The sequence below is a fragment of the Spea bombifrons genome, chromosome 2, assembly GCF_027358695.1.
Source record: "Spea bombifrons isolate aSpeBom1 chromosome 2, aSpeBom1.2.pri, whole genome shotgun sequence".
NCBI classification, from domain to species: domain Eukaryota; kingdom Metazoa; phylum Chordata; class Amphibia; order Anura; family Pelobatidae; genus Spea; species Spea bombifrons.
This window is the reverse complement of record NC_071088.1, coordinates 128,757,532-128,771,908: the sequence shown is the minus strand read 5'-3', so window position 1 is coordinate 128,771,908 and position 14,377 is coordinate 128,757,532. Positions and strand designations below refer to the sequence as shown.

Genomic DNA, 14,377 nt, shown 5'->3' with positions numbered 1-14,377 from the left:
CACCAGCCTTCTTTACTATACCCTAGGCTATGCAAGAGAAGAGCAAAGACAAATCCAAAGTGAGTTGGGGATGCTGATATTTATAGAACGAAGATAACGTGAAAAGAATGTGGAAAATGTGATTGTAAGGACTAATATTATGGGCCTGCAATGTAAAGGTATTGTAGTGGTCTCCTCCTATGTCTGCCGCATAGAGCTTATATAACGGCTACAAGTGGATTTTGTAAGTAAAAGTGGGCTGAACACACTAGGTTTGGAACAAAGGTTTCATTATTTCTAATTTCTCATTTTCTAACAAGCTCTTTGTTCTCACTAACTGGATTCAGTGCGGTTTTGATGGATTATCAGATATGTTGAAGCAAAACGCAGTGTGGCCTTTTTAATAGAAGGTGGTTATGATTCATGCATATTACAGGACCACTGTACAAAAGTTAGCACCAGATATTAACTGCAAATTTCCACCTCGAGTCATCTTTACATCTAAGCAGCCACACCTTGGCTTACCCGCCACGCTACTACTATTCACATATACAGATTTACACACTTAGAAATTTGATGGTCCAGCTTGATGTCCTTCAAGTAAATTTAGAGTATTAGTGAACAGGTTGTATCGAAGTCCTGAAAAATTGATATAACCCTATTGATTATACCCGGGAACCAGACCAGGTTTGACCAGAAGTCTCCGGGTGAATTGCTGCTTACATGCTTCTCTGGGTCACGCTCCTCTTTCTTGGGGAAGGAGAACACCGCCCAGTCCCCACCCACTTCCTCCACTCCCATTCAATGTAATGCTTTGTGATGTATAACCCCGCCCTTGTTTTAGCTAGCTCTGCCCCTCATACAGCTAACTAGCCCTTATGCGTGGCTAGACCCAACCCTCATGAAGCTATTCAGAGGAGGGGGAGCTCTGGGAAGCTCCTGGTTATGGATCTGGCCCGAGAGTAACATCATTAATCATTTATTGGACCAGAATTTTGTTTTAAAACCTTTCTTGACCTTACAGATCTGTTCTACAGATGGAAAAAGAAAAACTTCCCAAAAAGTCCCAAAGGCTTATGTCACTAGAAAATAGTGTAATGGTTGAATAAATAGTGTTATGTTCATCATGTTTAAATTTGTATTTGCCCTTTTATTCAGATGTGTAGAATCCGATGGTTGCGTTACAAATGATCGGGATAACTCTGAAGCCTTCAGCCTGATTTTATTGCTGATGCATTTCATGCTGCTCTGCGGTTTATCTGTTTGGACAGATGAGTCATGTTTGTCCCTAGTTTGCCACCACTCTGGTGGCGTAGCAGAGATCCGGTCCTCGTACGCTTCTTGCTTTGTCACAACAATTACATCTAAGCTGAGGCACATTCAGTAGGGTGTTAGCGAAGTGTAATGTAGACGCGTAACGCGATTCTCGTGGCAGCAAATGAACTTTAAAAAGTGTCGCCTTTCATCAGTCTCCTGCCTTGGAAAGTGCCTCTAGATAAGTGTGGTGCATAGTAAGTACTAGTTCTGATTCAACAAATGTTAATGAGAATGATGATGAAACTCAATGTGTGATAAAAAAATATATATATTATTTGTTGCTAATTCTCACGAGCTCGACACTTCATGAGGTTTTTTTTGGGGGGGGGGTTACACAGGGAGTTTGGAGGCAGAACAGCAGAACTCCCTAAGCAGAAAGCTTAGCATCAGTAACAGTCATTACCCCATAGAGGTTAATTAAGGGTGGTGGCCGCTTGTCCAGTTGGGTCCTGTTCTATGGAGAGCTGGGCCACTATTTTTAGGGAATAAAGGCATATTAGGGACTTTAGGCATTAACTGGGCCAATGTCCCCCAAAAGTGACCCCTGTTGCAGCCGCTCACCCCTCTGTATGCTCCAGTGGAGTAGTAGGAAGCAGTGAGGACCACCTAGGGATCAGACGTTCCCTTTCTATCATGTTAAGCAAAGAATCTTTAGCAGAATCTTGTAGCATATTATTTACTTTCAAGGTTTACATAACAATTTTAAGAAGGTTTTCTAGTTTCTATGGCAACAGCCTATCACTGTCAGCTGTTCTATCACTTGACATTTATGCATTCCCAGAAAAATTATTAATATGGCAAATTTGGACATGACTATAGAATTATTATTGCGAGGGACATTTAGAAGTGATTAGTCATTTAGTTAAAAAATGTTAAAGGTTCTGTTTCGGCTAGTATTTAAGCAACATTTGATGAAAGAGAGAATGTGCTCTGTCAGAATTACCATGACAAAGACAGCTAAATCTACGTGGTTTTTAAAGAAATATGTGATGGGTAAAACTGCACAACATTCAGTTTATTCTCCGGTTATAGAACGTTTCTATTTTGGGCCGTTCCACAAGGGCTAAATTAGATGACCCGAGGTAAACCTGCCATGTAGCATTACACTAATACAGGATGATAATTATTTTGTGAAGCAGTATCTTCCTCCATGAATTATTTTGACATCAATGTAAACTACATATAGGAAAACAAGGCTAGAATAGAGACTTCTGAGATATCACAGTGCGATATAATATACATCTGTATAAGTATAAGTGTGGCACAGGGACAGGCGCAGAGCACCCATCTAGCAACCAGCTTAGCATCTTTTACTTACCCTTACTGCAATTCCAGGGGTAGTTAAGGTCCTCGAGTGTGCAACTGATGACTGGAAATGCACAGCCGCATGCTGCCACAGTATCTCTATGTTAAGACAGACTTGGGTAACTAAGCGAGCAATGCAGTATGTCATCACATTAGTTTGAATCAGAACACCCAAAACACCCATATATACACATCATATAAGTCATCTAGCGGCCGTTAGCCTAAACGTGCCAGGGCAGCTTAGTTGTCCATAGTCTGGTCTTGCACATGGGACATCTGTGACCTAGTCTTTAACCATAGGGGCAGGTGTCTGGCACTTGCATCTTCTCTGGTGTTCTAGTTGAAAAGGAACATTGGAGAATTCCATGTTACCAATAACATTACCAGATCTTATACAGGGTCTGACGCCCAAGGGTGAGCAGACGACAGAAACTGTCACTGTGTCAAAGGAATTGATCTCCTCGACCTTAAATGACAGGGGTGAGGGCAGTAGACTTCCAGCGGGAGGGTATCAAGAGTTTGGCAGCGTTAAGAAAATGCTTAGTGATTGACCTCTTATAGTACAAGTCTGGTTAATTGGTGTGGTACAGGAGGTAATTTACCAGGTCAAACGGCGTTGGGTCATCTGAGAGTTTAAGGGTATCCCTGATCTGGGCTAGCATATACTGCAGCTCCACCATATGTGCAGCATACATCTCCACTCAACCCCACAGCGCCAACACCTCCAGAGGGTCTCGGTGCTAGAACAGAATGTATTCGAGGTCTTTCAGATGTTAAAATTAAGATAATGTTTGGCCACAAAAGGCCAATACTTCTGAGGGAAAAACATAATTTCTTTAGATGATCACCATAGCTTAATTTGCAAAAAGTGAGATAAAAGGGAAGACCCCTGCCTGAAATAGATTGTAAACATATTTAGTAATTTGGGGGAATAAAAAAATAATACACATGATGAAAGAGAGAATAGCACAGCCCTCTGCTGGGTTTAGGAGTCCTAAATACAAAAAAAAAGCAACATTAATTTACCAAAAACTATTAATTTACTAAAAAGTAGGAATAGGTGTAGCCCTGGTTGCTAACATGGGTTTCTTTAGCTTGGGGGTAATACTAGTGGAAAAACTCAGTAATCAAAACTAGCAATGCATTTAAGACTTAGAAAGTTAGTACGTGCTCCAATTCTATAAATGTACTTGTGCTAAAAAATAATCTGAGAAAATGGTGTCAACGTGCCTGGCAGTCTCTTAGTGTTAAATATTTAAAATAATTCAGATAATTAGAAGTGAGTCATTTGCGTAGTGTAGGAATAAGTTGTTATAGGAACCTGGATGTACATTTTAATGGACAAAAAGTAAAATGGCTTTGTAGAATGCTGTTTAATATTACGGAATTCTAATTGTATATGAAAACGCTCTTGGTGAACAGATACAATCTGCTATTTCAGCATAGCGATTGCCATTTTGTTTCAAACTGGCCGGAACAAAGACATACCCCCATCGGGACACCATTGTTGGGGGGTGGGTGGTAAGAGGCAGGGGTTTTAGGCGTTCTGCCACCTCGGGATTGTGATTAACATCTGTGCTGCAAAAGCAAAGACCTCAATCAACCAATCCGCATGGTAGGACGGTACCTGAAAAATCAGGATAGTTGGGAGGTATGTAAAATGTCTCCACCTTGCTTCAGTTGCTGAAGTCTAGGAAACCCACTGATCTCTTGTCCACCAGATCCTACATTTTACAGAAGTACATTCTAAGTACATGTATGTAAAGGTATGTTTTAAAAAAGCAATGTTTATACGCTACCGTCTAGCTTAAACATAATTTAAATGTAAAACTTGTATCAGTGAACGCAACGTGCCATTAGAACACAGGAGTGATGGGAGTGATGAAGAGCCATTGGAACACAGGAGTGATGGGAGTGATGAAGGGCCTCTGTACACCAATGAACATATTCCATTGAAAATAAGCTGTTTCCAGCTACAATAGTGATTTGCCCCATCTGCGCTGGATTTCTGATACATTTCACGTTATTTTAATGGAGAAAATTTGCGTTTCGTTTAAAAATAAGGACATTTCTAAGTGACCCCAAACTTTTGAACGAAAGTGTATATCAGAAAATCACCCAATGTGTAAGTCATAAGAGCAGCCATCTTAATGTCTCAGAATTTGGAGGATTATTCCTCTTCATCAAGCTGTCCTTCTTGCCACAAATCTCAGCTTCACTGCAGTAGTCCCCTACTTTAATATCAAATATCTATTAAAAAAAAAACAACAACCCAATTTAGATGTAAAAAACATAGTTACATACATTTGGTTATTATTCTATTAGATGCTTCTCTTCCCGCAACTTTTTGGGGGGATGGTGCTGCGTACAAGTGCTGCAAACAGTCCCTATAAACAGGATGTATGCTGAGACACAAGCAAATTCAGGACTGTCGGCAGCTATGAAGCAGTTAGGGCGGATAGTATGAGTTCAGTACATATATTGATTGTATTATTGGTCACAATGGAAGACATATTTGGGGAAAAAGAATTAAAAAAAGATGTACGAGTTCAGGAGAATTGTTACTTTTTACAGAATGCGTGTGTACGTGGGGTTTTTAAAGCCCTTTCCCCTGCTGACTCTCTTTTCAGGTTCTGTCTGCGAAAGTCTATTACTGGTAAAATTGCCGAGGATTCTACAGCGGAATCAGTCAGCCCTCAACAATGAAGCACTTCATGAGGTGAGTCGTTTACAATGTGTATTTAACAACATGGAGTTACTTTACAGGAATGCGTGGAAGTAATGTGCGATTTTGCAAATAAATTGGTACAATTTGTCCTTAAAGGAATAATAAAAAAATAACAAAAAAGGGCTTAAGAACCCAAAAGGTAGAGCTACATTGAATCCTGTTGGCACTGTACCAAGGCGCTTTTGAAACAAAACGTTTTGTTGTTATTGTGCGGCGGTATTTCCCTTAATTGCTCCCTTTTAGCAGTTATTTTTAGCTGAGAACATGGTTCCTTTTAGAGACAGCTTGGTAAGGGTAGCTTCTTCCCCAGCTACTGAGATTCACATGCGCTTAAACTCATGCATCGAGTCTTAGTGTGCATCGTCATGGGAACGAAGGCACCTTCTGGCCCATGTAAAGCCAATTCTTCCCCCCAGCATGACTGGATGGTGACCCCACTCAGCTCCACTTCCATGATTAGACTGGCCCTTTTTGGGAAATTAGGACTGGCCCCGGGGAAAGGGGGGGGGTTGGCTCCGGGGCATCATTGTGCAAAAATGGAGCAAAATACTGTGCAATTTTGTAGGCTATATTGTTTTTTTATTGGTATCCTTAAAATGAGAAAATTGCCTCATGACTTATTTTAATCATGTGCTTCAGTTAAATGTTATATGCGGGGTAAATGCTTATATAACATTTCACCAATACTTATGTTTAGGGTCAGATTTCACGCAATGTAATTACCCGTTTTTCAAAGGTTTTAGGGGTGTCATAGGAGTCAATGGGATATTTAGAACTCCGGTTCTGCCGGTTTGGACACTTGTGCCGTGCACACACCACGTCTCCTGAGTTTGTTTATGAGTGATGGAGCCTGTTGTTTTTGTGCTTAGTGAAGCTTTTGGTATATTTTTTCCATTTCAGTAGCCCATAACTCTATCCTGGGGCACTGTCCTCTCGTTGTGTTACCGCTGCGTTACTGGTTGATAACTGGTTCTGTCGTACCAAAGCATACGTGGTGCTGCTGTGTTAGCGGATTAACCCCGTATAATTGCCCCTAGGATAATCCTCATGGGGCATTAGGCCAGGACGCCAGGGCCAACTGTACTTATTGTGTGGCCAGCCCCCAGTAAGTGGGAAATATGGTGGGAGTCGGAAAGGCCACCTCGAGGAAATCAAATGCTGCTCCATCAGCTATATGGCTGAATGGCTCTTATCTGTTTCTACAATGCTTCCTTTTTAATATGAAATTGTTTAAAAGGGTTTTTACCCGCCATCATCTGGAACAATACAACACAACGTGATTTATTGTTTCAGTTTATTATAATTTTTTTCAGCGTAGTATCATGATCCTCAAGCTAGGTGTGTAATTAAATCAGGATATATGAGCCTGTGTTTTTAAAGGTCCACACTTCATATTGGAAAAAAAAATTGTTCTTCTTTACAATAAAACCTTATGTTTCCCATTAAAAAAATATGTTTTCATGAAGGGTTTGGTTTAGAACCAAGATTAAAAATAAGAAATCTTTGAGCTCTGCTTGTAACGCGGTCAGCCTTTCCGTCTGTTATTGTCATAGGGGTTTAATGTGCCGCTCAGGGAAGGTCGAGTGCAGAATTAATCTTGTATTTCTTGGTGTCAGCAGGACAAAGAACACACAGCAGAGTTTAAAGCTCTGACTAAAGGCTGAAACTGCAGGACATGGAACCGTACGGAAGTCAAAGTGCAAAAAATGGAAATGTGATTTCCGCAGGCACAACCTCAGCGGTCAACAGAATCTATTGGCTCCATACCCATCTCACATGTGATTGATTTCTATTACTTCCCATTTCACTGGAAGGTGGTAGATGAGTAGAACAGCCTTCCGGCAGGAATAGTGGGGGTTGATGCAGTGAGCGAGTTTAAACATACAAGAAATAATGATCTGGCTATCCTGAATATAAGAGAAGACCGAGAACCAAACAAGGTTTGAGGTTTTAACAGCAGGTTGAAACACTAGGTGGCTCGAATAGTTTAGCCGATTTTAAATTCTTTAATGCTGTGCGATGCCTGAAACGGTTATACCGCAAACACTCAGGGTTTAATTGGTGCCTGATATTGCTTTCCGGGGGGCTATAGGTACTAAAAAGAAACATCCTTCACATTCGACCTTTGGGTTTTTACTCCTACGGCCATACAATCACAGATGCCGCTCTTGTACTATAAGGTCGATCCTTATAGTGATCCCGCTGAGTACCCACTCCCTAGGCACAGATGCTTGCGTGGTTTTGCTACTGCTGTGGATCATCCAGCATTGGTATTAGTGTCATTATCTATGGGTCTATGGCCACTTTATTAATTGTTTTGGCTCAGGTCCTGAAAGATCTGTATATTAGAATGTCTACATGAAACTGTGTTGAAGATGAAAGAAAAAATCTATTTCCACATGCTCCTAAACCTTAACGCTATTATAGAGAAGAAACTTACCTGGATCTCTATCATCCCCAGCATCTTCTGCCAGTTTCAGTGGCATTCTACTGAGTTGTTGCACAATGGACAACCATTAAACCTCAGAAAGGCCCCCCCAACCCATCTATCCCTTTCTCACTATCTTCCCTCTCCCTCCCTACCCCCCTTCTCAAGATCTACCCTCTCCCTCCCTACCCCCCCTTCTCAAGATCTACCCTCTCCCTCCCTACGCCCCCTTCTCAAGATCTACCCTCTCCCTCCCTACCCCCCCTTTTCAAGATCTACCCTCTCCCTCCCTACCCCCTTCTCACGATCTACCCTCTCCCTCCCTACCCCCCTTCTCACGATCTACCCTCTCCCTCCCTAGCCCCCCACGATCTACCCTCTCCCTCCCTTTCTCACGATCTACCCACTCCCTCCCTACCCCCCCTTTGTAGGTCACTTACCGTCATCTCCTGTGTTGGGAGATGACGTCATATGCCGGCGTTCAGCGTGAAGCGCCGGCACCCGAGACAAACGCCTCATGCTCCCAACACTACACTCTGGGCAGCGCAGCAGCAGCGGCGGGGAGCAGAGGCATCCTGGATTTCTGTCAGTCAGGGGGGCCCAAGAGTTGCCGAGCGGTCGTTTTCAGCAACCGCTGGGCACCCCTTGGGCCCCCCCTGACTGGCAGAACTCCAGGGCCCGGTCGCAGTCGCGACCCCTGCGACCCCGGTAGTTCCGCCACTGGAAAAGAGTTTCAAAGTGACTTGCCTAGGTCTGTGGATCTAAGAGGCAGGTGAATAAATGATCAGTTTCCAAGATCTCAGGGAATAAATTAGAGGTTTTGAATCAGCATAATTATTATTTTGAGATATTTAATTTAAAAGTTCATCCAGTTTTGACGTTATCTCCCTGCTCCTCGCATAAACATACCTGGGAACTTCCCATGGTGAGCCACACGGAGCTCTTGCTCACTCGGGCGAGTGCCTTTCTGAGTTGGCGGTTCTAGCAGCACAATGGGTGGACCTAGCCCCAGACAGTCTTAAATTAAGTGGGAGTAGGAGGCAGGAGAAGGCATGGCCAAACGCCAATTCCATGCCCAGAGAAAAGGGGAATGTGACCTAGAGACACTGGGTCAAACCCGGAGAGAGTTCCCAGGTATGCTGCTTGAACCAGTACATATATCTAAGTATGTTGTAGGAAACTAATACATAAATATACTGCTAATTGTAATATTTAAGCACCATTGCATAGGTTTATTCAATGTATAGAACTGTAAAATGTAGGGGTTTGACATATTGGCTAAGGGAATTGATAGCTTACAGCAAAATCTCTCTTAATGTTTTTATGTAGGTGTGCTTCTTATCAAGATGGTACATGGAAAGGAACATAGATGCTTTTAAATGTAGACTTCAAAGGATAGATGAAAGGTTTGATTACGGCATCATCCTTTAAGAAAGTTCTTAAAAAAAAAAACAGTTATGTTGGAAAAAATGTAGACAGACATTCTCAGAGCATAAAAAATCTAATTGAAACTTGATTTTAATTGTGGAGCCATATCAGTACATATTGGCGTGGGAAAAAGAACTAGGGACATCCTTGACATCAGAACATTATTCAATATCTATTGTAGCTGTATGTGTATTTCCAGATAAGTTACAATTACATATTAAAGTATTGATAGGACAGATATTAATTGCAGATAACCTCACTATGAAAAAACAACATTTTATTTCTTTAGGATCTTTTTGATGAATATGACCAAATTTGTTCAAGATTGAAAGACCACACAACATGAATATTATGTTTCTGAGACTGAAATTATGGTTGGATTGGAGGAAGGTTTCTTTTTTTCCGTTTCTTTTATCCCTTTAAATACATTCTAAAGACCAAGAAAATGAAGTCGTAGAGTTCATTCCATTTCAGATAGGAAATACATTGAAATACGGTATTGTTGATCTGTTATTTTTTTCTTATTAGAAGGTTATATAACTGGTTTGATAGTCCCTGTCATGGTCTTCAATAACATTCTAAAATCTATTTCCAGCCCAGCATACATTTCCTTTCTCAATGCAGTGTCTATGTTACAATAGTTGTAATGTAAGTTTTAGAGAGTGGTAGATAAAAGGAACAGCCTCCCATCATGAGGGAGCACGGAAGCCGAGGTCTGAAGTGACAGACCTCGCGCTCCCTAAAGTTGGGCTGGTTAGAGGGGGATTGTGATCTCCCCGACCAGCCCTGCTGTTCAGACACCTCCTCCCCAGACCAGCACTGATGGTGCCTGGGTGCGCGCTGCCCACAAAGCGTCCAATGAGCAGGGCTGCTTGGGGAGAGCACAATCGTGCAGCTGCCTCGGCACTCTCCTGAAGACCGGCCCAGGGGAGTCTCTGCTCTCCCCTATAGATACGCTACTGATTTTTTAGGGACTTCATGGTGACTCACATTGCTGGCAGCAATGCGATTCACCAAGGGGCCCTGTTGGGCTGGTTAGAGAGATCCGTGATCTCCCCAACCAGTCCTGGAGGCTGCTGATCGGGCGGCTGTGCCCCCCCTCGCAGCTGCGCCCGAAGCGAGTGCCTCCCTCGCCTCACCCTTCCTACGGCCCTATGTTGCATGGCCTCTCACTAAAGAATGACTGAGGCTTCAAGTTCATAGGGCAAATGAGTTGTGCGCATGTGTGTCTATATGGATATATATTAGTGTGTGTATCTGGACATGTTAGTGTGTATGTCTTGGCATGTTAGTGGGTGTGTCTGGTTATGTGTTTGGGTATGTTAGTGTAAGTGTGTGTCTGAGTGAGTTTGTGTGTGCATGCGCCTGGGTGTCTGCTTGTGTTAGTTTGAGTGCCTGAGTTAATCTAAGTGTCTGCGTGTATTTGTGTTTCGTTGTGCTCATGTGTATTGGCATGTGTGTCAGTGTTGAGTGTCTGTGTTCATGTGTGTGTTAACGTGACTATTTGTGTGTGTCTGGGTAATGGTGTGTTTACACGTGTGTTTGTATTGTGTGTCTAGTTATGTGTGCGTTACCATGAGTGCCTGGTTGTGTAAGTGCCCCTGTGTGTAAGTGGTACAGGCTCTCGAACTACAACCTTTGTACATATTGTACTAAAACTCTTCTCTAAATGCTGTAAAAGTCAGCATTATGAATTGATAATCATAATTTACTTATTTAATCACTAGTTATTAATCTGTTAACATCATTATTCCTTTCCAACACACCAATTAGTTGTCTGTTAACATTTGGCCTTTTGTTATTATACAATGGTAATGCACTTATTTTATTAGAAATTCCTCCCTTTGATGGATGACTACTCATTGTGTCAACTGCACTTTTTATCTTTTTCTTTGTTTTGTGTTAGCATGTGTTTGTTAACATTAGTGTATACTGTTAGCATGAGTGTGCGTGTAACCCTATGGTGTTAGAGTGTGAGTGTATGTTAGTATATGATGTTAGCATGAGTGTCTGTTAGTATCTGGTGTTAGTGTGCGTTGTCAGCATATGGTGTTAGAGTGTCAGGTGTGAGCCTAGGGTTGGTGGTGTGAGTAAGAGAAGGGCACTGTTGTGTATATGCATACTGAAGTGTATGGCATTAGCGTGATTTTGTGTGTTAGTATGTATGGGTATACTGGATGTAAGATAAGCACCAAATAAGATTTGTACAGCAGGAACAAAACAAAAGATGGAGCAAGTGGTTCATATCTGCCATCAGAGTCTATTTTCTATGTCCGCATGCTGGCTTTGAGACCAATAATATGTATTTTTTAAGCATGATAATAAGATTATTGTGAACTAGCTGCAGATGAATAATAACACATTCATCCCATTAGCCAGGCTTTTAGATGGGGCATATTTGTGAATTGTCAGGCATCATGAGATTAGTCTGGTATGATGTTAGAATTTACAATGAGAATGTAATTAAAAACACAGAAAGCAAAGCCGGCATTAAACCAGACAGGTATATGGATCAGAACATGGTTTCAGGAGATGAAGTTATATCTGCACACATAGCGCAACTGTATATCACGCCTGTCGCCATGGCAAAGGTAGAAGCAATGAATCAGATGGAGAGAACATGCAATCCTTGTTGCTATGGTGAAAATCCATGCAGGCTTAACCCATTGAGGGCTTCATGAGTGAGCAGCTCATTATTCTGACGGTTACACGGTCAAGTTTATGCAGCAGAAATTGAATTTCTACACAATTCTAGATACAGTGATCTACTACATGTTTACAACGATACAGTCAACCATCCGTGGTATAAAGTGATAACAAAAACTTAAGATCGTATAAGTGCATGGTTTCTATCTGAAGAACACATGCATGGGGTCAAGGTGTTTCTCATCTAAAATATGGCTATGAATTTGATGCTTTAACCTTTAAAAAAAAAACACTATTAATATGACATAAAACTGCCTGTGAATATTCATGGTGGTTACTCTTACAACAAAATAGATTATTCATGAGAATAATTGTAAACAAGGTGTAGGGCTGAGATGTTATGACAGCAATCATAAGACATCACCAAGCATAACCCTAAGCAGTAGAGAAGGCTTGCAGACACAGCATTGTCACAAATACTGCATATCCGCTTCAAACTAAACCTTTTCAAACTAAGTCTTTTTACTGATAACAACAAAAAAAGTCAGGAGCACACATCAGATTGCACCTTAGCCAGAGAAAGGCTCAATGAATGAGACAGCTGGGCACAACGGAAAAGATTTCCCAACGAGACTCTGGGAATCCCAGCTAATTATTAGACCTATGGGGTAGAATGTTTAATATCCAGATAGATCCCACCTTTTCCCAATTCCTTACATTTTCACCCACTTGAAAGGACTCAAAGGGAGAGAATGCCGAAACCTGGCTATGTACGTGTATTTTTGGCCCTTCACAGGTGAAATGGTATCCTAGACATGATGCCAGAACAATGCTGTCTGTGTTGGACATTATAGTGACTTTTCTTGCCTATAGTGGCAAGAAAAGCACAATTTCCCCTAGAATAGGTGACTTTCATGATTTTACACCATTGCCGAAGGCTTTTTTGTTTTTGTTTTGGCCAGTTGAGTATCTAATGCCTTTAAGCAGTGTTTACACAATGACTGGATCATTTGTGGTTAAATCATTATTTGTTTAACCCCTTAATGACAAAGCCCGTACATGTACGGTCTCAAAATGCATTGTTTTCAATGGGTTTAGGGACCGCCCATTGTCCTTAAGGGGTTAAATCTTGTTTTAATAAGAGGCAAAGATAAGTCACATTTTCTTTTAACCCACACAGCAACAATCTACAAGTTCTTAAGCTTTGTTTAACTGTTTTAGAGGTTTACAAGCAAGCTTGACAGCCCTGTCCAGAAGATCTACTGCAACAGGGCCCTTTCCCGTTGTGATATAGGAGTAATGTGTGTATGGGGGGGTTTGCCAGGACGCCTTTGGGGTTTATTCACTAAAGAGGCAGTTGACAGGGAGATTTGCAAAAGAGGTATGGTTTCAGTTCACTGAAGCCCTACATAATTCATAATTCAATAGGTGAGGAGACCCAAGAAATGTTTACTGATTTAACTATACATTATATAGGGCCAGCCAAAAACCTTTTACTAGAGAAGCTCATTAAGGTTGACTCTTCATAATGCATGGTGAAGTCAGGGTGCTGAAAAGTTCAGTTCTCCTGCAAATCCCTGCTTAAGTGAATTAACCCATTAGCTGAAAAACCAGATAAATGTTTATGCATGGCAAAAAAACATGTGTATGCACACAGAGTATTGTCAAGGGGACCCTGGCACTTTAAGGCCCATAGCCATCTGATGAAGCAGGTGCGGCTGACATGTGGATATGTGCACCCGCAGCTCATGTACGGCGCAACCAGACATATCCAACCATTGGTGCTGACAGCCACCAGCGCACCTGGCATTTGACCGTTGTGCCAGATGGCCAAACTGGGCCTGGCTGTTGACATCAGAGCCATAGTCACATGAAAGATCCCCTAAATATAGAGACTACAGCCACTGCCATCTTGCCCTAAAAGAACTTCAGGAGGACAGGTCACAGCATAGACTACCAATAAGCTCCACCATTTTGTTTTCTAGAGCAGACCACAATAATTTTACACAAACCAGATTTAGCTTCATGAGTCTTAGTGATTATCATTATACTTTGTCTCAGTTTTGCTTCAAACGTGCCTTGGTACACCGTAGATCACTTATATATGTTCTGTAGTGTATAGAACACCGGTAAAATACGTATAATTATGCTATAATTATTTTTCTCCATAGAGTGCTGGCTCCGTGCATATTTGATGTTAACAACCATAGACCAAGAGAGACAGTACAATAACTTACAGGTAACTGTAGGTAGTAAGATCCTGTCCTATCCCTTACACTAACTACTTGGTCTGTTTTTTGCGGTATACATTGTATTTTTTTAATCTTAATATAGGCTAAATTCCCTATATAGTTTGATTTAAAGGAACATGGAGGTTTCCAAAAGAAATCCGTTAGTATTTTCTAATATAACACTGTAAAAGCTCTCTCTCTTGTGAATTCCCGTACTGTAGAAAGAAGACAATGTCTAACTTACACCATTCCAAACTTTAACCCCCCCTTAGTATTACCAAGTCTAGGCTTTCCGATAACGAGGAATCTCTAGCC

General features: G+C 41.5%; 1 protein-coding gene across 3 annotated transcripts in view; it reads left to right on the top strand.

Moving 5' to 3' along the window:
- ELMOD1 (ELMO domain containing 1) overlaps positions 1 to 14,377 on the top strand; it is a 45,539-nt gene that overhangs the window by 8,643 nt on the left and 22,519 nt on the right. For 2 of the 3 annotated variants that reach the window (XM_053456467.1, XM_053456465.1), the window contains exon 2: positions 5,232 to 5,320. In XM_053456467.1, the coding sequence (XP_053312442.1) occupies positions 5,304 to 5,320 (17 nt within the window). In that variant the 5' untranslated portion in view covers positions 5,232 to 5,303. Of the gene's footprint in view, positions 1 to 5,231; positions 5,321 to 14,002; positions 14,071 to 14,377 lie in introns of those variants that run through there. The other variant, XM_053456466.1, reaches the window with a different exon arrangement.